This window comes from Eublepharis macularius, chromosome 1 (assembly GCF_028583425.1).
Source record: "Eublepharis macularius isolate TG4126 chromosome 1, MPM_Emac_v1.0, whole genome shotgun sequence".
NCBI lineage: Eukaryota > Metazoa > Chordata > Lepidosauria > Squamata > Eublepharidae > Eublepharis > Eublepharis macularius.
The window spans coordinates 8,246,859-8,271,676 of NC_072790.1; the positions used below are offsets into that span (position 1 = coordinate 8,246,859).

At 42.5% G+C, this 24,818-nt stretch overlaps 1 protein-coding gene across 1 annotated transcript in view; it reads right to left on the reverse strand.

Annotated features, from left to right (window-relative positions):
- The window catches only part of PCSK2 (proprotein convertase subtilisin/kexin type 2), a 206,697-nt gene that overhangs the window by 142,913 nt on the left and 38,966 nt on the right, over positions 1-24,818 (reverse strand). Inside the window, exon 2 of the mRNA XM_054999690.1 lies at positions 20,215-20,319. Coding sequence (XP_054855665.1) covers positions 20,215-20,319 — 105 coding nt within the window. The remainder of the gene's footprint in view (positions 1-20,214; positions 20,320-24,818) is intronic.

Here is a 24,818-nt window from a genome sequence, read left to right on the forward strand (position 1 = left end):
TTTTAGTATTGGAGATTCTGATGATACAAATACGTCAAGATGATGAAATTCGTGGAATAAAAATAAAGGACTATTCATAGAAGGTCAGAGCATTTGCGGATGACATAATGTTAATTGTAGAGGACCCATTGGAGAACATGCCAAGAGTGATAGGTAAGATCAAGGAGTTTGGAGACTTGGCAGGTTTCTTCATTAACAAAAAGAAGTCAAAGATATTATGCAAAAATATGACTAAGCAGAAACAACAATTGTTAATGGAAACAACGGATTGTGAAGTAACAAGTAAAGTGAAATATTTGGGAGTCGAATTAACTGCAAAGAACATAGATCTATTCAAAAACAATTATGAAAAACTATGGACTCAGATAGAGAGAGACTTGATTAAATGGAATAGATTGAATTTGTCATGGTTGGGCAGGATTGCAGCAGTTAAGATGAATGTGTTACCAAGAGTAATGTTTTTGCTACAGACAATACCAATCATCAGAGACTCCAAACAATTTGAAAAATGGCAGAGGAAAATATCAGATTTTGTTTGGGCAGGCAAGAAGCCTCGAGTGAAAGTGAAAGTTTTACAAGATGCAAAGGAAAGAGGCGGAATGCAACTGCCCAATCTGAGACTTTATCATGATGCAATCTGCCTAGTTTGGTTGAAAGAATGGATGACATTAAAGAACAAGAAACTATTAGCCCTAGAGGGATATAAAAAAATATTTGGATGGCACGCATATTTATGGCATGACAAAGTAAAGGTCAACTCGATGTTCCTGCATCACTTTGTTCGGAGAAGTCTATACATAATCTGGAAGAAGTACAGAATTTATCTACAAGAAGGAACCCCTTTGTGGGTGGTTCCATATGAGGTGATAGACCCGAGAGCTGTTGATAATGAACAACAATGTTTAACGTATAAAGAAATAACTAAAACTGAAGCATCCAAACTTAGAATAAAGACACAAGAGGAACTATCACCTAACTACGATTGGTTCCAGTATAGACAGATCAGAGACTTATATAATTCGGACTCTGTAAAGGGAGGTATACGAATAGAGAATTCGGAACTAGAGCAGACCCTTCTTAAAGAAGATAAGAAAAGAATATCCAAGGTATACCAAGTACTGTTGAAGTGGTATACCGAGGATGAGATAGTTAAAACACAAATGGTGAAATGGGCTATAAACTTTAATAAAGAAATAACAATGGAGGCATGGGAATACTTGTGGAAAACTACAATGAAGACAACGACATGTATTAATATCAAAGAGAACATTTACAAAATGATCTATCGTTGGTACATGACACCAAAGAAGATTGCGCTAGGGAATTTGAATACTTCTAATAAATGCTGGAAATGTAAGAAGCATGAGGGCTCCCTCTATCATATGTGGTGGTCGTGTGAGGTAGCCAGGCAGTACTGGGGGGAAATAATAAGAGAAATGAGTGAAATTTTACAATTTCAAATTAATAAGAACCCAGAACTCCTGCTACTGAACTTGGGAATGGAGGGAATTCCAGCCCAACACAGGACGTTGATATTTTATATGACAGCAGCAGCTAGACTTTTGTATGCGCAAAAATGGAAAGTACAAGAAGTGCCAACTATTGAAGATTGGACTTACAAATTGCTGTATATGGCTGAAATGGACAAGATGACAAGAAAACTGAGAGATCTGGACTCAGGGCAGTTCAACACAGACTGGGAGAAGCTGAAACAATACCTGGAGAAGAAATGGGAGGTGGGAGGAAAACTGTGGCAGTTTGAGAACTACTGAAGTATTGAAGTAGAGGGGGGAGACTTTACCGGGGGGAGAAGAGATAAATGTGAATTAATAAGCAGTCAGATTAATAGATTGACATATATATAGATATATATAGGTTAACAAACAGAACATAGAGAAAATAATTAATTATAAGGACTAAATATAAGGAGCGATTAACTAACAATATTTTCTTTTTTTCTGATAAGTTTTGTACCAAACTGAATGTCTGAAGATATAGATGGGTCAAATTGATTGACTACGTGAGGAGAGATATATAGAACTATTATAAAAAGATAGAATGAGTAATATATATAGAGAATAAGTCAAATTGTTTGATATAAACGAATGTATGATCTATATGGTTTATGATATATAGAAATATCTGAAATTGAAAAATTGGGATAAATTGTTTATCTAAGATGGAAATAAAGACTTACAGTTTGGGCATATAATGTTAAAAATAGTTAAGGATGTACTGCTTAGAATAATGGAGAATATATATTTGTTTTAGATAGAGGAAGCTAATAAAAGTAAGGGAAAGGGGACAAAGGGTTGGAAAGCTGTTGGAAGTCAACAAAAAGGGGGGGGAAGGGAGGGGGTTAGAGATGAAAAAATGGGGGAAAATTGAATGTAAATGTGGAAATAATGGATTCTAACCCAATAAAAAATTTTCAAAAAAAAAAAAAAGAAAAAAGAAAAGATGAACTCTAGAACCAAACATATTGGTGTGAGACAACGTCTAGTGAGAAATATGCAAGAGGATGGGCTTATTGAGTTGGAGTATTGCCGCACAGAAGAGATGATCGCTGATATACTCACTAAGCCACTCCCTAAAGATAAATTTGAAAGTCTACGCAAGAAGTTAAACCTTGTGGACTCCGTACACTAGACCTTGAGAAGGGGTGTTGGAAGTACGTCTTGTGAGCAGACACAGAGAAGGCAGAAGACACAGAATACCTGCAAGGGGCAGCGGGTCTGACAGTTGGATAGTTGGCTGAGTGGGACCCTTCTTTCCTCCTCTCTTCTGTCCTTCCTGCATATCTCCAGATTGGAATTCTTAGGCTACTTCCTGCTTCCTGTTTCTTCCCGGAAGTCCCTCCTCCCTGTTTACTGAGGTAGTTAGTATCTATTCTGTTTCTCTCCTTTCTGTCTAAGTTGTAGTTCCTGAACAAACTCTCTTCATTCACTCCTTAATCAGACTCAAGATCATTCCTAAGATATACCAGAGCCTACAGACAGGACCTAAACAAGGCTCGCTCGGCTGCTCAAAGGCAGGAGGAGCAACATCACAAAACAGCGAGGAAGCGGTGGCAGCAGGAGAAAGTGGAGAACCAGGGAGTTCGGGAGACAGCACGTCATCCAACAAGGAGGGAGAAGAGGCACAGTGTCAGTCCTTGGCAGGTAGATTCCCCATGTTCTCCACAGCAAACATGCAGGTGTATTGGTTGAAGTAACTTTATTAGAGATCCATCAAGTTCAAGGTGCTCAGACAACTGAATTGGCAGAAGTGATGTAAATGGGTAGTGATGTAGGTTAGTTATCCTGTTATCAGAATAAAATTTCTCATTTCTCTATAGTTTTCCCCCTCACGATGTCTCATGCTTGCCCTGACTAGTCTTTCTTGACTGGTTGCCTTGACTGCCTCGTGCCTGCCTGCCTGGCTCTCAAGGTAAGCCTGTCCCACCAACAAGAGTTGTTATTTGCAGGGTACCCTGGCATGTAGCCCTTACGATTCCCTCTTGTAGGAGAGCGAGTACAGCCACCGCCTGTGATTGGGCTTTTTCCCCATTGCCCCCTCCCACACATAGCGGAAGGGCCTACTGGGAAGTGTGAAGACAGCTCCTCCTTTAAAATCATTTCAAAGAAGCTGTTTAGGAGCACATCTGGGAGGGTCTGGAGGGTCCAGTGGAAGAGGATGTCGTGTCTCTCTATGTTGTTCTGCTGTGTCACTGTTTGCGCTTTTGACTGATTGATTAGATTTTTAGCCCGCCCTCCCTGCAAGCAGGCTCAGGGCGGGTTACAATCATAAATACATTACAATGGATAAAAACAATAAAATAACAGCTCAGTACAAACATGGATATCGGTATTCCAGATGCGACACCCTTCCCCGTTTCCCTGCTCACCACACGCCAAGGAAGAAAAGGGTGGAGGTGTTCTTTACCTTTCGTTCCTTTCTGCCTGGTTTTCCAACTGGTATAGCAGAAAGGCAGGTTTTTAAGCATGGAAAATAAACAAACAGCTTGTCCTCAACTCCGAGTGAATTTAGCTCCATAAACTGATAAAAAAATAGCATTCACACTGTACTTTCCCAAATACAAAGCTCTTCCAATATAGGTGGTCAGTCATCCTAACAACCACCCTGCACATCCTAACAACCACCGTCACTATTCTGATGCCCATATTACAGATGAGAGCCAGTGAGGTGTAGTTAGAGGGTCCGACTAGGACCTGAGTTCGAATCTCACCCCCTTCTAACACAGAAGCTTCCTGGGTGACCTTAGGTTTGTTATACTCTCTCAGACTAACCTACCTCACAGGGCTGTTGTGAGGATAAAATGGAGGAGAATGAGGTAAGCCACTTTTTTTAAAATTAATTTACTTTTTAATTAAGCTTTATAACATACAACAAATAGAAATCAACAATGAACATCAACTGTAACACAACAACTAATCAATAATAGTCTACAAGTTTTGAAGAATATGAACATTACAATAACTTTTAAACAAAGCATACATAATATTACCAAATATCAGAAAACTGAGTCAACGTCTGAGCATTTCTTATTTTGGGATGTAAATCGTGCATGTCTATAAATTCAAGAAAAGGGAACCATTTCTCATAGAAATTGGAACTGGCGGGAAAGCGTTCAGCATTGAGAATATTATCATTAATTTTATCCAGGATGAAATGGTCCCATACCTTAGAGAGCCACATCTCTTTAGTTGGCACTTTCTTCAGATTCCAGACTGAAGCTATCGCTGATTTCGCTGCAACTAAAAATATTGCTATAAGATTCCTGATAGCTTTTGGGATCTGTGGAATATTCCATTGGTCTAGAAATATAATTGAAGGTGATAATGGAATATCGTAATTCGTTATCTGTTTTATTACTTCCAATATTTCTTTCCAAAATGTGGCTATCCGTGAACAACCCCACCAACAATGAGAGAAGGATCCTACCTCATTGCAACCCTTCCAACACAGGGGAGAGCAAGAGGATGACATTGTAGACAATCTTTTAGGCGTCAAGTGCCACCTATGAATAATTTTAAACTATTGGAGTCTTACAGAAATTACTTTTGATGTAAATATTGAAGTTGACCAGATTTCCTCCCATTTTTCCTGTGTTTTTTCGATATTGCAATCCTGATGCCATTTGGATTGGCAAGGTAAATCAGTACTTTTTAAACAAGAGAGCAGAATAGCATATATTTTAGATACCATCCCCTTTTTCTGTGTATAGTTTAAAATTTGTTCAAAATCAGTCAAAGGGGTACTCATAATTTTTTAAAGATTTATACTCTCTGTCATGTTTTTAATCTGCATGTAAACATACCAATGAATTTTCTTTTGCATTTTATTTTCCAGTTCTTGTTTTGACATAATATCTTTCCCAGAAGTTATGTCTATAAGCCTATTGAGTTGCATATCTTTGAGGACCAAGTTATAATTACTGTTTTTTCCTGGTGGAAACCATGTTTGATTGTGAAAAGAGGAGAATCTTGAAATCTTAGGAACTATTTTATCTCTTATTAAATCTCATTCTGATAGTACTGCTGACAGTAATATGTTATTATGTAATGGAGGGCGATCCTTTCTTTGATTCCAAATCAAGTCACCAAGTGAGAAAGATTTTGGGAGTGAACACAATGGTATATTCCAACTAGAGAGTTCAGGCGCTGATAAGAGTTATAGAATGTTAAACAGACTAACTGCTTTTTGGTAAATTGCCAAGTCAGGAAAGTTTAAACCTCCTTTTGAATGTTTCAACGAGAGGATATTAAAAGAGACCCGTGAAGGTTTGTTTTGCCACAAAAATCTATTCAGAATTGATTGCCATTTTTTCAATTGGGTTGTAGATATTTTCACCGGAATAGATCTAAACAGGAATAGAAGTTTTGGTACATAGAAGGATTTAATTATGTGGAATCTATCCCACCAAGAAAGGTTCAGTTTTTTCTTATTTTGCATATCTGATTTTATGTCTGAAATTATTTTATCATGATTAAGTTTAATAAGATCATTAACATCTACTGATATTTTAATACCTAGATAAGTTAACTGTTTATTAGTCCATTGGAAGTTATATGAGTTTTTTATCTGATTTATCTTGTGACTAGGCAAATTCATTGACAAAATTTGGGATTTTTCTTGATTTACTATCAGTCCTGAAATTCTACCAAAGATTTCTAAAAGGTGATGTAAATGCTTTAAAGACTGATTGGGGTTTTTTAGATAGAGCAACATATCGTCAGCGAATAAGCTGATTTTATATTTGGATGTCCCTATATCTATACCATTTATGGAGTCATTTTCTCTAATCGCTATCGCTAGCGGCTCAAGGGCGATGGCAAACACTATAGGTGACAGCGGGCATCCCTGCCTAGTTCCATGTCCAATGTTGATTGAATTTGATAACTGCCCATTTACCTTGATATTTGCTTTTGGTTGATTATAGATAGATTGGATTATAGATAGAAAGTTATCGCCAAAGTTCATCATTTGCATAGTTTTAATTAGGTATTTGATTTCAACCGAATCAAAGGCCTTTTCCACATCTAAGGACAGAAAGGCCGCTTCTATTTTATTGAGTTTACAATGAGCCAGGAGATTTAAAGTTCTATGAATGTTATTAGCTATGTCACGTTTTGGGATGAAGCCTGCTTGATCTGAGTGGATATATTTGTCTATAAAGGTATTAAGACGTTTTGTCATTATTGCAGTAAGGAGTTTGTAGTCGTGATTAAGTATTTAGATAGGCCTGTAAGAAGCTGGATTTAATGGATCTTTACCGTGCTTTAGAATGATTATTATCGTAGCCATTTCCCAAGTAGGTGGTGTTTTCCCTGATGTTACTATGGCATTGCATGTCTTTGTTAGATGAATGGTTAATAACTTTGCATATTTTTTATAAAATTCCACAGGGAACCCATCTGGACCTGTCATTTTATTATTTTTGGCATTTTTTATAGCTTCTAAAATTTCTTGTTGGGCAATTGGTCTTTCTAGAAATTCTCTATCTGCCACAGTCAATTTAGTAAAATTTCTAATCTTTCCTAGAAAGTTGGTAATTTTGACCTTATCCGGAGCCTTTGAGGAGTATAAATTAGAATAGAAATCAGTGAAGATGTTTAAGATTTCCTTAGTAGTAGTTTGCACATTTCCTTTTTTAGCCTTAAGACTATTAATCATGGTAGACCCTCTCTTCTTTTTTATTCTGTTATAAAGCATACGAAGGGCCTTAGGCGAGTTGAACCAGTATTTCTGTTTAAGATATAACAAGTTTTTGTGAATATCCCTTGTTTCTAATGTTTCCAAAACCTTACATTTGTTAAGCAGTTTTCTATAGTTTTTTTCATTACCTGTTTTTTTATGGTTTGTTTCCAACTGTTTAATTTCGGCCAAGAGTTCCTGTTTTTGCTTTATTTTTTCCTTATTAATTCTGGAAGTTAGTGAAATGATATGTCCCCTAGCTACTGTTTTAACAGTATCCCAGAAAATGTGTGGGTCTACCTCTTGCGAACTATTCCCTGCTATGATTGTCTCTAAAAATTTTTCTATTTCTGCTGAACTTTGTTGATTATACAATAATTTTTTAGGAAAGCACCACTGCCTATTCTGGCTCCCCTTATTTTCAATCGTTATGCTGACCCATGCGTGATCTGATATTAATATATTACCAATTTCAGAATTTAAAAGTTTATCACCTAAAGAAGAAGAAACAAGGATATAATCTATCCTCGTATAAATTTTGTGTCTAGGGGAGTAATATGAAAAGTCTTTTTCTCCTACATGAGTGTGCCTCCATGCGTCTAGGAGATTGTTATTCTGAAGCAATGTGGCAAGCCTTGTGATAGATTTCCTTTTTTGTTTTTTCTTTTTGCTTTTAACTGTTTTGGTATTGAGCACTGTTTTGTCTAGAGAGTGGTTAATGATATAATTCAGGTCTCCTCCTATTATCAGCTGACCTTCCTGAAAGGAGGATAAGGTATTAAGAGTTTCCTCTATGAAGACAAGTTGTTGGTTTTTGGTGCATATATTGAGGCAAAAGTGTATGCTTGCCCTTCTATTATACCTTTAACAAAAATATATCTCCCTTTGGGATCCTTGAGAAGCTTTTTCTTTTGGAAAGGTAGGTTTTTAGTTATTAGAATGGCAACTCCCCTAGATTTGGATGATCCTTCTGCATGAAATTGTGAACCTATCCAATTGGCTTTTAATACGTTGGAACTTCCTGGTCTGAAATGAGTTTCTTGTAGTAGAATGACTTGTGAGTTTGTTTTTGCTAGAGTGGAAATTATGCGCTTACGTTTAATGGGGTTTCCCAATCTTCTAACATTAAGAGATGTTATTTTAAGATTGGTGCACATCATGCACTCTTGTCCTCTTTTAAAGAGTTATACAATTTTCTATTTAGTACTCCCAGTGTACTTGTAACAGAGTATACTATGCTTTAAAATACCCTTATAAAGTGATAGGATCTAGAATTATTCTAACCCACCAAGGGGATCTTATTTTGTATTTATTTATTATTGTACTTAATGTATTTATTTAATTATTCAAATTTGTCTAATGAGAAACTACTTAACTGTGATAACAATTGTTTCTTATTTTACAAGCCTAATGATTGTAAGAGGTACGCCACTTTGAGTCCCCAGTAGGGGGAATGATGGGGTATAAATGAAGTAAATGAAGAAATGAATGGGGGCGAGGTGCCAAGAATAGTGTCTTGGCTGACAAACATAGAGCAGAAGGAAGCTCAGCTTAATATTGCATGTTTACCTTTTTTTGGCACGGGATAGGCATTTATTAGACAGTGCAACTGCCTGTTCACGGTCTTGTCTCTTAGCATTTATCTACACAAACAGGCATGGAAGACTGTTCCGTGTTTCGCCTACTATAAGTTCCTAAACCAAACATGTGGGAGTTCAAGAAAACACTCCTTCGGGCCTCCCCCACCCACCTCAGATCCTTAACATTTGTCTTGGCACATCTGTCCGAAGTGAAGTCCGTTTTTAATTTCCTTATAAAAACAGCCTCGTGGCATTCATTGTGAAGGTTCGTCACACTCAGTATTTGGCCTTTTTCTGACGTGCCAGATCTTTGAGAATCGGGCCATTAATCAATTTTGGTTGCTGAAGAAAGAAGGTTGTTTTTTTTTTAAGTGTTGGCCTTTTGCTAAAAAGAAATTGGGGGCGAAGGGATAAGGTGGAAGAGGCGCAGCTACTCTTCAGCAGAAAACTGCAGTGTTATATAAAGCTCCTGCCAAACAGAAATAAGGTTGCTTATTTTGCTATAAGGCTTGTAGCATCCAGGAAAACAGATACAATCACATCTGGCCAAGCTCAGTTCTCCGGAGATTTCAGGTTTGAAATAGACTCGGATCTACAATAGATCACATGGGCCTCGATGGGGGAGGGAAAGAACTGGATTTCAAATGTACCAAGAGACCGGATTCCTGCAGATCAGGCCTGGATATGTTTTCATTCTGATCGTGCATCATTATAGCAACCTCTTTTGTTCAGGCACCGGCTTAATAGCGACGTGAAGCAGAAAGAAGTCACTTACTAATATATGCCTATGCCATAAAAGAGTAAACATTCAATATTAAGCTTTATTTTGAAAGTTTCAGGCCAAGTTATGGCTCTGCTGTCAGTTCTTTCACACTTAGCACACCTAGAGATCCCATCCCCCACTTCCGCCCTCTGCTCCCTCCACCACTTACCTGGCCAGCGGGTGAAAGAGTGTGGGAACGGACCTCTTGGGTGTGCTCCCAGGGCAGTGCAACGATGTCACTTCCTGGGAATTGGCCCCTGCGAAGCACGTGCGTGCACCCACGCCTGTGTGATAATGTCACTTCCCAGAAGTGATGTCATTGCACATGTGCAAGGGGAGCCCAGGAAGCAACAAAAGGTAAGCACTGACACCCCCCCCACACACCGGGAAGTTAAGGGGACCTGTCATCCCTAAGGACACCTAATGTACGTTCCTCTTGACTCAATAAAGATTATGGCTGAACCAGACATGATGATATTTTTTTCACGTATTCTTCATGAGGACTGGCAGCCATATGTCAGGTGCTCATCTCCAGTGGAGAACTCCCTCTAAAAGTGCAGCAGAGCTTCCGTTTGGGCCAGGATGATGGCATGAGGGTAGAAGGGGTGTCTGCCTCTCTCCTTCACGTGACATTTTCTCAACCAGAAACGGTGCTGGGAGGGGGGTGTCACCATTTGCCCCAGGTCCCCCTGCAGCATTTTTAGAAGGAGTTCTCCACAAGGGCTGGCAGGTGGTTTTGGCTGCCAGTCGCCATACAGAACACACGACAAACATCAGGGCCGATTCCAGACGACTAACCTGAAGGCGCTGCATGCCGCCATGTTCCGGATCGTGACGGGGAAAACGCGAAATATCGTGTTTTCTCGCGTGAGTTTGGCGCGACGTCGCACCAAACTGGTGCGATAAAACGCGATATTTCGCGTTTTCCCCGTCGCGATCAAGAACATGGCGGCATGCAGCGCCTTCAGGTTAGTCGTCTGGAATTGGCCCAGGTCTAGTTTGGCCCGCAGGCTGTAATGTAACTTGGATTCTTAACTATTTGAGAGCCTAAGTTTGAAATAAAAGCATAGGCCGAGAACAAACAACTTTTAAAACATTCTTTGGTTTATTTGGGGCTTTGGATTGTCACCAGGGTTTGACCCTGAGTCTCATTTTTGGGGCTCATTCTTACAGCGGGGGGGGGGGGGGAGGTGTCAGGTTGAAATCTGAACAGCTGTGGTATGTCCTTGATAGCTTCTCCTCATACATCTTAGGATTTCCAGGTGCCCACTGGTGGTGAACAATCTCCAGGGGGTTTGCCCCGTTGCCCACCAATCACTGGTGATTGGCAGGAGTGACAAGCCCCCAGAAATCACCTGCCACCGGCAGGTAACCTGGGAAAGTGTGCCTCAGGCTGAGATGATGCCTCTTCCTGAAGCGATGTTGTCACACTGGCTGCAGGCATGCTCCCATGCTTCGCTTAGGCCAATTTTGGCCCCCAAATGGGACAGAATTAGCATCACAAAAAGCACAGGGGTACACCTATGTCAGCGTGATGATGTCACTTCAGGAAATGACATCATTGCACAAGTGCTGGGAGCCATATCGCAACATGTAGGAGGCCAATATAGTAACATCTTACCAAATCCAACAGCTGACCTGCAATGGTCTTCCACGTTCATCATGGCCCAGTCAAGGAAGCATGTACAGACCCAGAGAAGGTCCTGTATCTGCATACTGATGGCAACCCAGTCCGAAACTCCGTGCCAGCTGGGCGAGAGGGCGCATGTAGAGATTACTGTAACTCGATCTACGCAGGGCTTCCCTTGGGCCTGACCCAGAAACTGCAGCAGGTCCAAAATGCTGCTGCTCGTGTCCTGACAGGAATTTCATTCAGGGCACATGTGACTCCAACTCTGCAGCAGCTGCACTGGCTCCCCGTGGAATTCCGGATCAGGTTCAGCGTTCTGGTTCTGACCTATAAAGCTCTAAACGGACTGGGACCAGCATACCTGAGGGACCACCTCACCCTATAAGTACCTTGGAGAGCTCTTAGATCTGCAAGTAAACACCTACTGGTGGTCCCTGGCCCCAGGGAGGCTCGGCTGGCCTCGACCAGGGCCAGGGCGTTTTCTGTCCTGGCCCCAACCTGGTAGAACTCTCTGTCGGAAGACACTCGGGCATGCCAAGATCTTGTATCTTTTTGGCGGTCCTGTAAGACAGAGATGTTCCGCCAGGCATGTGGTTGAGGCCAGCACTGGATCCATCTAGTTAGCCTCCTGTCAGTGGGGGGGGGAGCATATGGTCCATCTGCCTCCCCATGCTTGAGGAGTTAGAGGTTCACCAACCCACACCTCCACCCTTTTCTTCCCTTGTGTATGGTGGGCAGGGAAAGGGGGAAGGGTGTCCCATTTGGAATGTGGATATCCATGAGACGTTATTTTATCGGTTTTACTTCTTGTATCCTATTTATGATTGTGACCCGCTCTGAGCCTGCTTGCGGGGAGGGTGGGCTAAAAATCCAACAAATAAATAAATAAATCTAAACCCCAGCTAAGACCAGACACTGGCCAGGAAGTTGTGGTATTTGCAGCCCCAGATGTAGGTCGGGAGCAAGAGCACAGTCCTCTCAAAAAGGAGAGGACTGGTTGTTACGCTCTTTCTGCTCGCACGCTAAGTGAGTAACTCGGTTTATTTATGTGGTTTCCATTGAATAGAATATATGAAATTTAGCTATATTTCTCATTTTTGCAACAATTTTTGTTCCACTACAGAGTAAAATGACCCAATTTAAGACCATCTTTCCAGACTAGTGGGAAAAGACACATGCCTAACATACTTGTCTGCTCACTGCTACCTAAAAGTGCTAGATTTGCCAGCTGGAAGACAGTTGAGGTATTTGGTTGGAGTCAATGGGCTGGATCCCCCAGGAAAATGTCCATGTGCGCAACAATCCTTGTGCAAGAGGAAGCACCAAAATTGTCCCTTCCTTCCTGCTTCTGCCACGTTGTGCCCTGATGGTCTACACGTGTAAGGTTTTTCTTCCGGTACAACTTCAAAGCCAGACCCAGTGAATTCATGTGAAGTGTCTGTTGCACGTTCCATTGCTCCACATGAAATTAGATTACAGCACTATGTCTTGCGGCGGCGGCTGCACTACGGCTCGCGCAGGCAGAACTACACTAAGTACATTTTCCTCATTGCGTCTCACTGGAATTGCACAAACTGTTAAAAGGTTTCATAAACAGGCTGCTGAGCATTTTATGACCTTTGGAGAAAAAAGGTTGTGACCTGGAAAGCTGACTTGAACAATTTTGTAATACTGTGAAAGGGACGTCTATTGCTTCATCTTTATTCTCCTAGATGACATTTTTCTAATTAAAGCTCCCCAACATATAACTTCTGAGGTTTCCCTCTTTATGCTCTTTAACAAGAAGGGTACTACGTGGCCATAAGGTGGCAGCCTCAAGGCCATAAAACGATGCCCTCCTAAAACATACAAAACGCTACAGCCAGTACAGATATCCTGCCCTGCAGTGAAACGAGATATAATGACCCTACTTCAGTTTCTATCTGTTGATAATCTATGTTTCCAATATATTGCCAACAGGCCTCACCGTGCCAAGATCTGAAGGAAAACAAATACTGCTTTAAGAGGGCATCAATCTGATCTTGAAACACCGTTTCCTTAAGACTCCTGCTGAAACATGTTGCCAACAGCCATTTCCTCAGATAAGATGCCTAAGAGAATACACCTCAGGGTAAAAGAAAAAAAACTAGAAACAATGGTGTAAATGCAACAGGGTGCCACAAATAACAAAATACCATTTGTTTCTTTCTGAACGTATTGCTCTTTGTTAACCTGCCTAACAGGAAAACGAAACAAGTTTCAGTTTGATAAGAAAGCTGGTAGTAAATCTTGTTTCTTGGCATAAGACTGGGCTTTCTGATATAGAGCCAAATGAGAGGTTTTGGCTCTTTGGTTTGCTTTGCCTTATTCATTATTAATTTCAATTACTTGCCCGTTTAACTTGCTTGTTATCAAATGGCCCCTGTGTACAGTTTGTACACAATAAACAGATGAGTTCCAAGTCACGCCTCATTGTGAATGCTGAGTTGACCACCCCATTGGGATGCTGTCTTTGTCTTGGAGATGAAAGCTACATTTGCAAAATGGAACCAATTAGAAGTCCTTCCTATGTGACTTTAATGCATTCAAAAGGACTGAGGCACACATACCTTGGGAGCCGCAGGTGAGGAAGAAATAAGAGCCAGTGTGGTAGAATGGGTAGGGTGCTGGGCTGGGGTCCAGGAGACCCTGGTCAAATCCACACACTCGACACATTATGCTTGCTGGGGGACCTCAGGCCAGTCTCTCTCCCTCCCTCCCTCTCTCTCTCTCTCTCTCTCCCCCCCCCTCTGCCTAACCACATCACAGGTTATTAGGAGGATAATATGGAAGAGGGGAGAACCATGTATGCCAGTCTGATTATAACATAATAACAACATTTGATTTACATATTGTCCTTCAGGACAACTTAATGCCCACCCAGAGCAGTTAACAAAGTATGTTATTATTATCTTCATGACAATCACCCTGTGTGGTTAGGTGGGGCTGAGAGAGCTCTGGAAGAGCTGTGACTGATCCAAGGTCACCAACAATAACATTCGATTTATATACATAACACCCACTCAGAGCGGTTTACAAAGTGTGTTATTATTATCCCAACAACAATCACCCTGTGATGTGGGAGAGACTGAGAGAGCTCGGAGAGTGCTGTGACTGACCCAAGGTCACCCAGCTGGCTTCAAGTGCAGGGAATCCAACTTGGCTCTCCAGATGAGAGTCCTGCCACTCTTCACCACTACACCAAAGTGGCGCTCTGAGCCAAGTCTCTCTGAACATCTTGGAGAGATGACAAGATGAAATATGCACTGGATTGAGAGAAATGAAAAGATCCAACATCTCTCCCTACTGCTCTACACTTCAGCACCTGGTGGGTTAATGCAAAGGTGTGCATAAAATGTGATCCGATGCTTTTCACAGTTACAGGGAAGGCAGAAAATCAGTTCGTCCCATTAATTCAATAAGACACATATTTGGGACAGAAGCAAACAATCCTGAAGATCAGTGGCAGAGCATCAGCTTTGCACCTCCAGCTGAAAGGATCAAGCGGTGGGTTCTAGGGAAGACCCTCTCCCTGAGGCCCTTGAAAGTTGCTGGCAGTTGTGCAAGCCTAGCAAATAGGGAGGTGGAATGGAAATCCATGGGGCTCATTTATTAATGGATCAGGATCCCTTTCATTCGATTTAGCTGGCTAAACAGGAAGCATTTGGGGAATGGGGACAATTTCTTTGGTTTCACATCAATATGTGATGTCATTTCCATCACTTCCATCACAACAACTGGAAGTGATGTCAGTGTGTCTGGGTGATTCCTAATGTGTCATCCTGATGCAATGACATCACTTCCAGTTTGGTGGCAGAAGGGAGGGCAAGCATCAACACAACCCCAAAGAGCCCTCCCCATTCCCCACCCCCTGCAGTCTGTCAAGCAGCAGTAGGGAATGGTGGGCCTCATGTATGTCCCACTATAGTGGGAGACCTGCCCCCCCCCCCGAAGGAATCCAATCTAAACTCTTTTGCAGTTCTCCACATTCTTATTATGCAGCAGCACAAACCTCCAGTTACCTGTCACGTATTTCTCTATTGTTATCACTTTGCAACCAGTGTAGTCTTTAAGCTTCAGCAATGCCATCTTTCTGGTTGTCTGTATTCGCTATCCAGATACTTCTTGCTTCTTTAAATACAACCAATTGAATCGTGAGCAGTGAACTCATTTCAACCCTCCCCATAAAAAGCATTTGGGAAACAATTGTTACTCTTGTGTATTAGATGCTCACTCAAAGCATATGTTTCATTCTGGTAATAAGGCATGCTTGGTTGAACACAGGAACTGCCAAGAAAAGTTAATCCAAAACTGATGTTCTTCTTGTATTAGTTGTAAAGAACTTCCTCTGGTTTGTAGGATCTGAGTCTAGATTTTCAGAGTGTATTTATTTGAAAATATATACCTTAAACAGTCTCAAATATTACTCTAACACTTTTAAATGTTATAAGACTTTTGTACTCAGTACTTTGATAATCCTTGCAGCACACAGCTTTGTATTTTTCTTGTCCCTTCCCCTTTTCTGTTTTAATAAAATAAAATACTTTATTAAATATTTCCAGGGCTACCGCAAGATGGTACAAGGGTAGGGCATTTCTATGGTTTGGGTTGCTTAGAGGACGCAGCCCCCCAGGCTGTCCCTCTTATCTCTGTTTTCATAGGCTTGTCTTGGGCTGGGTCAGGGTGCCATGAGGGGAGATCCAGAGAGGGTCTTTGCCTGAGGGGTCCAGCGGTGACACTTGGTGGCCCTGACGATTCATAGGAGAAACGATGGCCTTCCTCGCTGAAGAACCCCCCTCTCCCTCCCTGTCCATTCCCCTGAGTAAAGTGTAACTGGACCTCATCAGCATTTGGAAGACCACCGACTCCAAAACTGCAGACAGTCTCATTGGGGGGCTTGCTCAATCCTTAAATAATATGGGCGATTACCTGGGAGATGACACAGACCCTCCCTGTCAATGACCAAAGGGACAATTCAGCATCTCTCACTGCAACCTTTGGCGAGACGTCTCATAGAGAAGACCAGAAACGTTTCAACATGGCTCTGCTTGGACCTCCTTCACCTTCCAGACACCCCCACAGTATGGCATGGGCAACTATAGGAAATGGCATATACAGTTGGGAGAGATATTGTTGCAAATATTTGGGAGAACTGGATCCACAATCCGGATCAGTGACAAAAGGGGGGGATGCAGAGCCAGGTCCAATAAAAAAAAATCTACTGCCTAGGGTCACTCTTGTCCTTGAGTCTAACATACATGTTTCAAACACTGCTCATGAACACAAGGGCCAGTATGCATCCGTCCCAATGTAGGTCAGCTTTGATCATATGTTCTGTATCAGGCAATACTGGGGGATTCAGATTATGTGTACCGACATATGTTGAGGTATATGCGCATCAGTCCTTGGTGCAGGTAAGACTTACAAGTTGCAACACTGGAAAGTTAAGAACTGAGCAAGCGGTTCTGATCCCAACTGCTCCTTGATATGTTCACCTGTATACACATTGACTGCCCTGAGCTGGATAGCCCAGGTGAGCCTGATCTTGACAGATTTCAGAAGCTAAGCAGGATTGGCCTTGGTTAGAAATTGGGTGGGAGACCTCCAACAGAGATCAGGGTTGCAGAGGCAGGCAATGGCAAACCACCTCCCTTAGTCTCTTGCCATGAAAATCCCAGCAGGGGTCGCCCTGAGTCAGCTATGACTTGAGAGCAGGGCTTCATTTCATGCACATTGACTGTACAGGGGCTCTTGTATGAGAGTGAATCTGGCTCCGCCCAGCTACAACCGAGAAGAAAATAGAACGATTTTTAAAGGCACAAAGAGGTTTTTCATAATTCCTCCTTGAAAGGTTCAGTTAGCACACTGCAAAATAATTAAACACACACAAAACGTATCTGTGCAATGCCAGCCTTGGTGTTGTGCTTTCAGCCATTTTGCAGGACAGGACAGCATGTCCCTGAAGAAGCCTCGGTCTAAAAATAGTTTCAGATGGGGAGCCATCTTAGTCTGCAGAAGAACAGCAAGATGCGAGTCCAGCAGTGCATTATCACACCCTGAAGATCGTGCTGGTCTTTCAGTGCTACTGGAGTTGCGTCTTGCTCTTAACTCTGAAAAGTGTGCATTAGAAAACACAGCTGTTTACCCTTAAGTGGCAGGAAAGGGGGCAAATTGGCCCTTGAACTGATCAGAAAAATTCCTGAAGGGCCGCAGATGGCCGAGAGGCTCCTCCTCCGGAGGCGTGGGTAGTGCCTTCCCGTTGCCCAGGTTGTCACAGCCCGGACTCTGCGGCGCTGTCCGCCCCCTGCCAGGGCAGGCACAGCTTCCTTCAGGACTGTTTTGACATCCCAGTCCCACTTCTAGCCCCAAAGAGGGGACTTGTTTTGGGCAATGACTGCTCTGCAAAATGGCTGGATTTTAGGAGCTATCAGGACAACAACAGCAAAACCAAAAGCCCAAGAAAACGAGAGAGAACAGAGGGAATGTGTTACTGAAATTCTTATCTTAGCATGTGTTTGTTGCCTGGCAATCCATGGACTCTCATTTTTTCTCAAGAGATTATTCTCTCTCCCTGTCTCACACACACACACACACACCTGCACACAAAGCTATTGTTTTGACAACCATTTCGCATCCTTTCAGCATGAGACAGATGCTAAATTTACAAAAACCCAGTGTCACCCCCACCAGCCATCCTAATATGCTCCTAGGAAGAAAAGCCCTTGTGAAGAATTTCTGGGTTTCTCGTGTTCAGATTCTCAGAGATTCTCAGAGATCTGTGGAGCCACGGGCAAACCGGTCCGGGACCCACACTGGAATTTATACTCTCAAGACAGGCCTAGAGTAAGTCTATCTCACCCGTTCAGAGTCTGGAGTGGCCCGGAGTCTTTCGGACTTTGCACTAGTAATACATTCTTCAGACGGAAGCAGGGAGTGCTGCAGACTCTGGAAAGCTCAGTCTGGAGATCTTGTTGGTCTCTAAGGTGCCACCGGGCAGAAATCCCTCCGTTCTTCTGCAGACCAACACTTCTACCCACCTAAACTATTGACTGAGGGGCAGGGCGAGATTGCATAGGACAAAGTAGGCTTTCTGAAGGCTAAACAGGCCCGAATCAGGGCGGTGCTTGGATTACAGACCTCTGAGGAACCCAGTTTGTTCCACGAGCCCCAGCCAATGTGGTGCAGTAGCTAACAAGGAGGCCCAAGTTTAAATCCCTGCTCCTCCACAAAGTCCATTCTCTCTCAGCTTAGCCTCCCTCACAGGGTTATTGCAAGTAAAAACAGGAGGAGCCCCCCTTGTCTCCTCCTGTTTTCCTGGCAAGGAAAAATCTTGAGTGTGGCCACAACAGATATATTTTTCAGTGGTACCTTTCTAAGCAGCTTGACTTCAGTGGACTTAGAAAGGTGTGACTCTGTTTAGGATTGCACTAAATTTCAGACTGTTTGGGTTTACCGAATGACCAAGACTCAAAAGCAAAGAAGTACAGAGAAAGGGGGGGGAAGTTAACAAAATAGCCAAAGGTCAAAATGAACAGCACTTGGACCCAAAGAGCATGAGAACAAATAACTCAGAAGGCTGCAGGGGGGGAAATTTGTTACGAAACTTGTATGAAACATTGGATTTTCATTTTCTCTGACTTCTCACACAAGGATAGAAACGCCAACTGATATTTAGCTGTTCACCTTCAAGAATGGCATCTAGTGACTGTACCAGGAACTGAATGCTCTTCTCTTGTCTAGCCTGATATTAAGATTTGAGAAGTCAGCACTGGGCTGGCTGTGCCCCCAGGGTGTCTCACTGCTGGAGAAGCGCAGGAGTGAGAATTTCCTTGCTTCATTTGCTTTCAGTCTCCCCTCTTATCAAGGAGGCATTGGGTGCAAATCATGCATACCCCTGTATCCCGGGACTATCAGACCTCTTTTTAATTTTTCTCTTTCTTTCTTCTTTATTGCATGCTGTTTTCTTTCTAAAGTCAACATATGAAAGACATGTAAAAATGAGCAAAATCCAGAGTCCTGCAAGTCCCACAAATTCAGCCCAGGCACAGCCGCCCAGGGATTTCAGCTTGCTTCTGAAATCAGGGGATTTAGAATAATCCAGAACAAACATTTTCCTCTAGCATCCGTCATCTAATCTCAAATTGTATATGTTCCTTTATAGTGATGCAAAATGGATAATTATTTCAATAAGATTTGGCAGAGATGCGCCAGGATCAATGTAGTGGCTCTTCTCCCTTCAGTGATCCGTGACCTTCTCTCCTTTCGGAACTAGCAGAGCAAAAGCGATCTAGTCAAATCTTTGGCGAGATGACCAGTTCACAAAATGGCAAGTTGTCATGGGGAAGGCTGGCTGGTCCACGAAAAGACGCTTGACGCATGCCTCCATCTGCATTTAGGCTTACTGCCAAAAGTTGTACGTAATTTCCAAATCTTGCTGCACCCCCCGGGCTGCCCTTCCCCCCAACTCCCATTCACAAGACTGTTGTGTGTGAAACAGGGAATGCTTCGCAAGCCTCCCACATGAAAGCATCATTTAAAAAAAATGTCAGCCTATGTTTTTAATGCTATGGTGTTTTATTGGGGTGTTTTTTTTGTTATCTTTACGGCACGTTTTTATGCTGTGGTTATAAGATTTGATTGTACTTTTTATTTTGTGCACCGTCTCAAGCAGCTCTCTGGACAGGCAGTATATACATGTTCTAAAACAAATAAATAAATCCTTGCCTTACTGGCACGTGGGGCAGTTCGACTGTCCAGTGGCTATAGCCCAGAACTGACAGTCACGTTCTTTGACGTCCCCAAGACTTGGAGGGATTGCAGGTCCATTATGACATGCATGTAATTGCTGGTACCTCTCAAGGAATCATCACCTGGCTGTCCAGTGGATACCCCAAAAGAGCAAATGATGGGTCTATGACATTTGCTCCAGAGGTCTCTCTATCTCTGTTATTTCACATCCTGATAACAATGTAACATGTCTGATTTAAAATAATTGTGAGATAGGAAGTCATTCAGAGATGGCTTACCCTGGGATCTTTTTCTAAGTGAAGTTGATGCTGAAGGCTGCGTCGTGTGCGACTCTTGGCCAAGCCGTTGTGATAAAAGTGGTAGCCATCCTCAACGAAAGGAAGCTGGAAGAATTTTTTTAAATTAAAAGTTAGAGACAAGGCTTGAGGAGACAGTATAATATTGTACAAGAAATGAGGTCAGGAACAGTCACTCACTGAAGAATCCCATAGGGGAAAAACAAACTAACGCTTACTAAAGTCAGGCTTGGTCTTGTGCTTAAAATGAATGCAAGAGTCCTGCAAATATGTATAGCTACAGACACACATATCTTGTCTTGGTCCTACATGCCTGCAGAAGACTTCCTCACTGCGAACCACTATGTCATTGTGTCTTAAGAGCACACAATCTAAAATTTGGCACAAATATATATATATAGTGTGTGTGTGGGGGGGGGAAGCAACCGAGTCAAGGGGCCATGAAATGTAGAGCATAGAGGGGAAACATGCTGCAATTACATAACATTTGGATCTAGAGGCCATTCACTAGTTACGCTGAGCCAGTTGAACAATGTAATAGGTGGAGGTCCCTGGTTTTGCTAAGATAGTTAACCCTTATAGTGAGCTAGAAATCCCAAGACTGTTCAACCCTGAAGATGGAAGTTGTGTGAAACCTCTTAACAACTTGTTAATTTCATGCTGAAATAATAATAATAACAACTGTGCTTATACACTGCTCTTCTAGATAAATTAGTGCCACATTCAGAGCGGAGAACGAAGTCAGTGTTGTCGTTATCCCCACAATACAGCTAGGGAGCTGGGGCTGAGAGGAGGGGCTGACCCAAGGCCATCTGCTGAATTCATGGCAGCTGTGGGACTTGAACCAGCAGAGTGCTGATTCACAGCTCAATCACTTAACCACTACGCTACAGCAGCTCTCCTTTGGAAGTTCTTTTGTTGAAAAATTGTGACCTTGTGGGCAACAACAGCGTGTTCATGGAGATGGAAATTTTCTTCCATTGGTTTCTAAATATTGGCTTGGATCCTGCAAACATTTCCAGGGGCACCAGGAGGTAGAACAATTTTTGCATACCCAACCTTGTGAGAGGCATCCGCTCCCCCCCCCTTTTCCTGAGGTCCTCCATCTCCCAGAACGGCATGTCATGGAGTTGGAGGCTGCCATGGGGGAGAGGGGTCAGCAAGAACCACGCCCCCCTCACCACACACACACATAAATATAGGTGGGATCCAAGCCACTGTGGTTTTTAATGTCCACACACACGACATTCAAGGATGAGCAGGTGGATGAGGCCGAGATGGTACAGATGAATCAACAAACCACGGGCCAGCTTTGTCCTTATATACAGTCAGGCAACACTAATACTAGAGCGAATGCCATCAGCATTCTTCAACCAAAGTCCAACTCTTGAATAGAGCAGGGGGTCACTGTGTGTGTGGGGGGGGGGCGGTAGTGGTGAATTTCCTGCATTGTGCAGGGGGTTGGACTAGATGACCCTGGAGGTCCCATCCAACCCTATGATTCTACGAACTGGAATTCATTAAGAGATTTCATACTCTCACTTTTCTCCCCAGCGTGGAACCAAAGCAGCTTAGTACATTCTTTCCCCCTCTCCCATTTTATGCTTACCCTCAAAGGTAAGTTAAACTGAGAAAGAGTGGCCCAAGGTCAACCAGTGCGCTGGGATCGGGGCCTCCCAAATACTACTCTGATGCTCTAGCCACTCTGCCACACATTCCTTCCAGCAATAAGTTGCTGGGGGGAATGGTTGCCAAGAAATCAAGGGATTCTCTCATGATGACATTTCAGTCCTCGTTCCCTTTCAAACCTGAAGGAGCAGAATTGCATTGGAGGAGAAGGAAGGATTAGACTGGATAAACAGACAAGTAACAATGGCAAAGAGTGAGAAGATGAGGTCTAGGGCTGCCAGGCAGAGACTGGCAACTGGCTGGAAGCCTGGGGCAGGGACATGAGGGACACAATATCGATGGCCTCACTACTAGAGATGGGCATGAACCGGAAAAAAACTGAACCATGTGGTTCGTGGTTCATCAAATTTCACGAACCACGAACTTTCACGAACCTGCCCCTGGTTCGCGAACTGGTTCGTTCGATTAATGAAAACATCACATTCAGGTCAGAAAATCATCACTTCCGGGTCAGCAGAAGGTCTGCAGAAAGTCCATCCCCTGTTGCCTAGGAAACTGATTGATTGGCACCAGGCTGTCTGCAGTGACGAACCAAAAAATGAACCAAACAAACCAGCCTAAAAGTCCATGGTGGTTCGTCAGAAATGGGATCTGATGAACCGTGGTTCATGAACCACAAACCGGCCTGGTTCATGCTTAATTTTGGTTCATATTTCAGTTCGTGCCCATCTCTACTCACTACATCACTCAGAAATGATGTAGGATAGTGCTTGGAATCACTAAAAACTCTGTGGTCGACCACTGTTGCTGCTTTTTTTCTCTCACTGCCATTTGGTGCACCACTACCCACCCATTCATTGTTAAAATTAACACACACACACAAGTCTGGTATAAAACTACAACATTCTAGCCATTGTTAGACTTTAAAATTCAAGAAATAGGTGCAGTTTTTTTACAGAAGATTATACTGTACTGTGGGTAGCTGTTGTGGGAATGCCTTTCCACAGCAACATAGCTTGGGCTTTGCTTGCTTATCCACCTTCACTTTTATAGTGCTATGTGCTGCACCCATGAAATTATGCAGTCACCTCACACCGCGTCAGTTCATTTCCCCGCCCAGCCTAGTCTCATTTCCTATGTCTGGCTGTGGCTCTCCAGGAACCCAGAGAGAGGTTTACCTTTCCTAACTACCTTGCCCTGCTACTGTTGCATACAAAGCATTTGCTGTTGCCTCTCCTGAGACAAAGAAAGGCCAAGTAATGAAAGCTTTATATGAGTAAAGAATTGCATCCAAGAACTCTAACAGCTGTTTTCAGCTCTGTTTCTTAAAAACAGAAACAACATTTCCAAGCAAGTAATGCTGACTGTTTTATAATCTATAGGAAATGCTCAGAATATCTCAAGTAGATCTTGAGGGTTCTTAAAACTAAAACTTGAAATGAAACACTGACATGTTGCATTGAAAAATAGAAAACTAAAATATAGTTATTCTAATCATAGGTAACATATGTTACCTGGTAGGATTAGAAACTGGCTGTAAAGTCTTACTATTTTTCAGCTTGACGCATTTTTATGAGCAGCTCTGTACATACTTCAAATAAGATTTTTATCTGAATAAAGCCTGAGACTCAACTGTAGGGAACTACAAAATTGTAGGCTGAGTATAAATGAAATAAATAAATAAAATAATTTAGGCCTACCCACATTGCTAGTTTTTTTTTTTTACAATACATTGTCACAAATGACTATATTTTTAAGTTCATTTCCAATGGAGTTGAACAGTTTTGTTTCAGATAAAGTTAGTATCTCCCTATTATATTTTCACCCCAGCTTTCCTCCAGGGAGCCCAGCGTACTCCTCTTTTGTACTCCTCTTTTGTCTCTAACGAACAACCTTACAAGGTTAATTAGGCGGAGAGAGAACAGGCTGACTGGCCTGAGATCCCTCCGGGAGCTTCATGGCCGGGGTGGGATTTGATCCCAGGGCTAACAGTGAAATCCTAAGCAGACTTACTCCCGTCTAAATCATTGAAATCAATAGGCTTAGATGGGAGTAAACCTGCTTAGGAATTCACTGTAAGGGCTACATTACATTGGACCCCAGCTTTACTCTGGGAAAACCTCTCTGAGGGAAGAAACTGATACCAGAGTATAATTTGGTACTTACATGATTCCTCCATAAAACATTTCTCCACATCAAACAAAAAATTACATATATACAGAAACCAGCATATATGGGAGAAATGTTTCTTTAAAAAATCATAGTCCTGCCTTTCTTCTGGCAAGCTGGGCCCCCGAGGCAAGTAATATCAATAAAATCAGCACAAAATCATTCTGAAAACCACTCTGTGGTTAAGCAGCCGGGAGATTCTGGCTAAGAAGGCAGCCGTTGCGTATCTCAGAGAACGGATCCGGGCGAACAGTGCGATCCTAGGCAGAGTAACTCTGTTTAGGATGGCATTGTCGGTCAGGCGAACTGTGTGTGTACCTGAGTCAGTTTGTGTATATCTCAGAGAGAGATTACTCTGTCTAAGTCAGGCACACTGTGTGGAACGGCCAACGTCTCCTAGTGAAGGTCTGTGGGGAAAATGAAACGGTGTGACTGAGTCTGTGAATATACTTTGAAGAAGAGAGCATTATTTGTGAAACCGCCAAGCTTAAGAACTATTCTGAAATCAATACACTTGTCAAAACTCTGCAACCATTATGCTTATGTTCTTATAAATTCTACTGTTGGTTAAGAAAAGAAGATTTGGGGGTTTTTTTTACCTCACAGCCACCCCCACACGTGGACTGTTCTGTTACCCCACTGTCCCTAACAAGCCTTCCTCTATTGCAAGTTAAATCCGAGGCAGTCTAAGGTCAAAGCCTTTGATGGCATCAAGAATCTTTTGAGGGAATCAGGGAGGCAGCAATATAAAGGTAACTCAAATACAAAAGGGAAGGTAAACGCCTGGG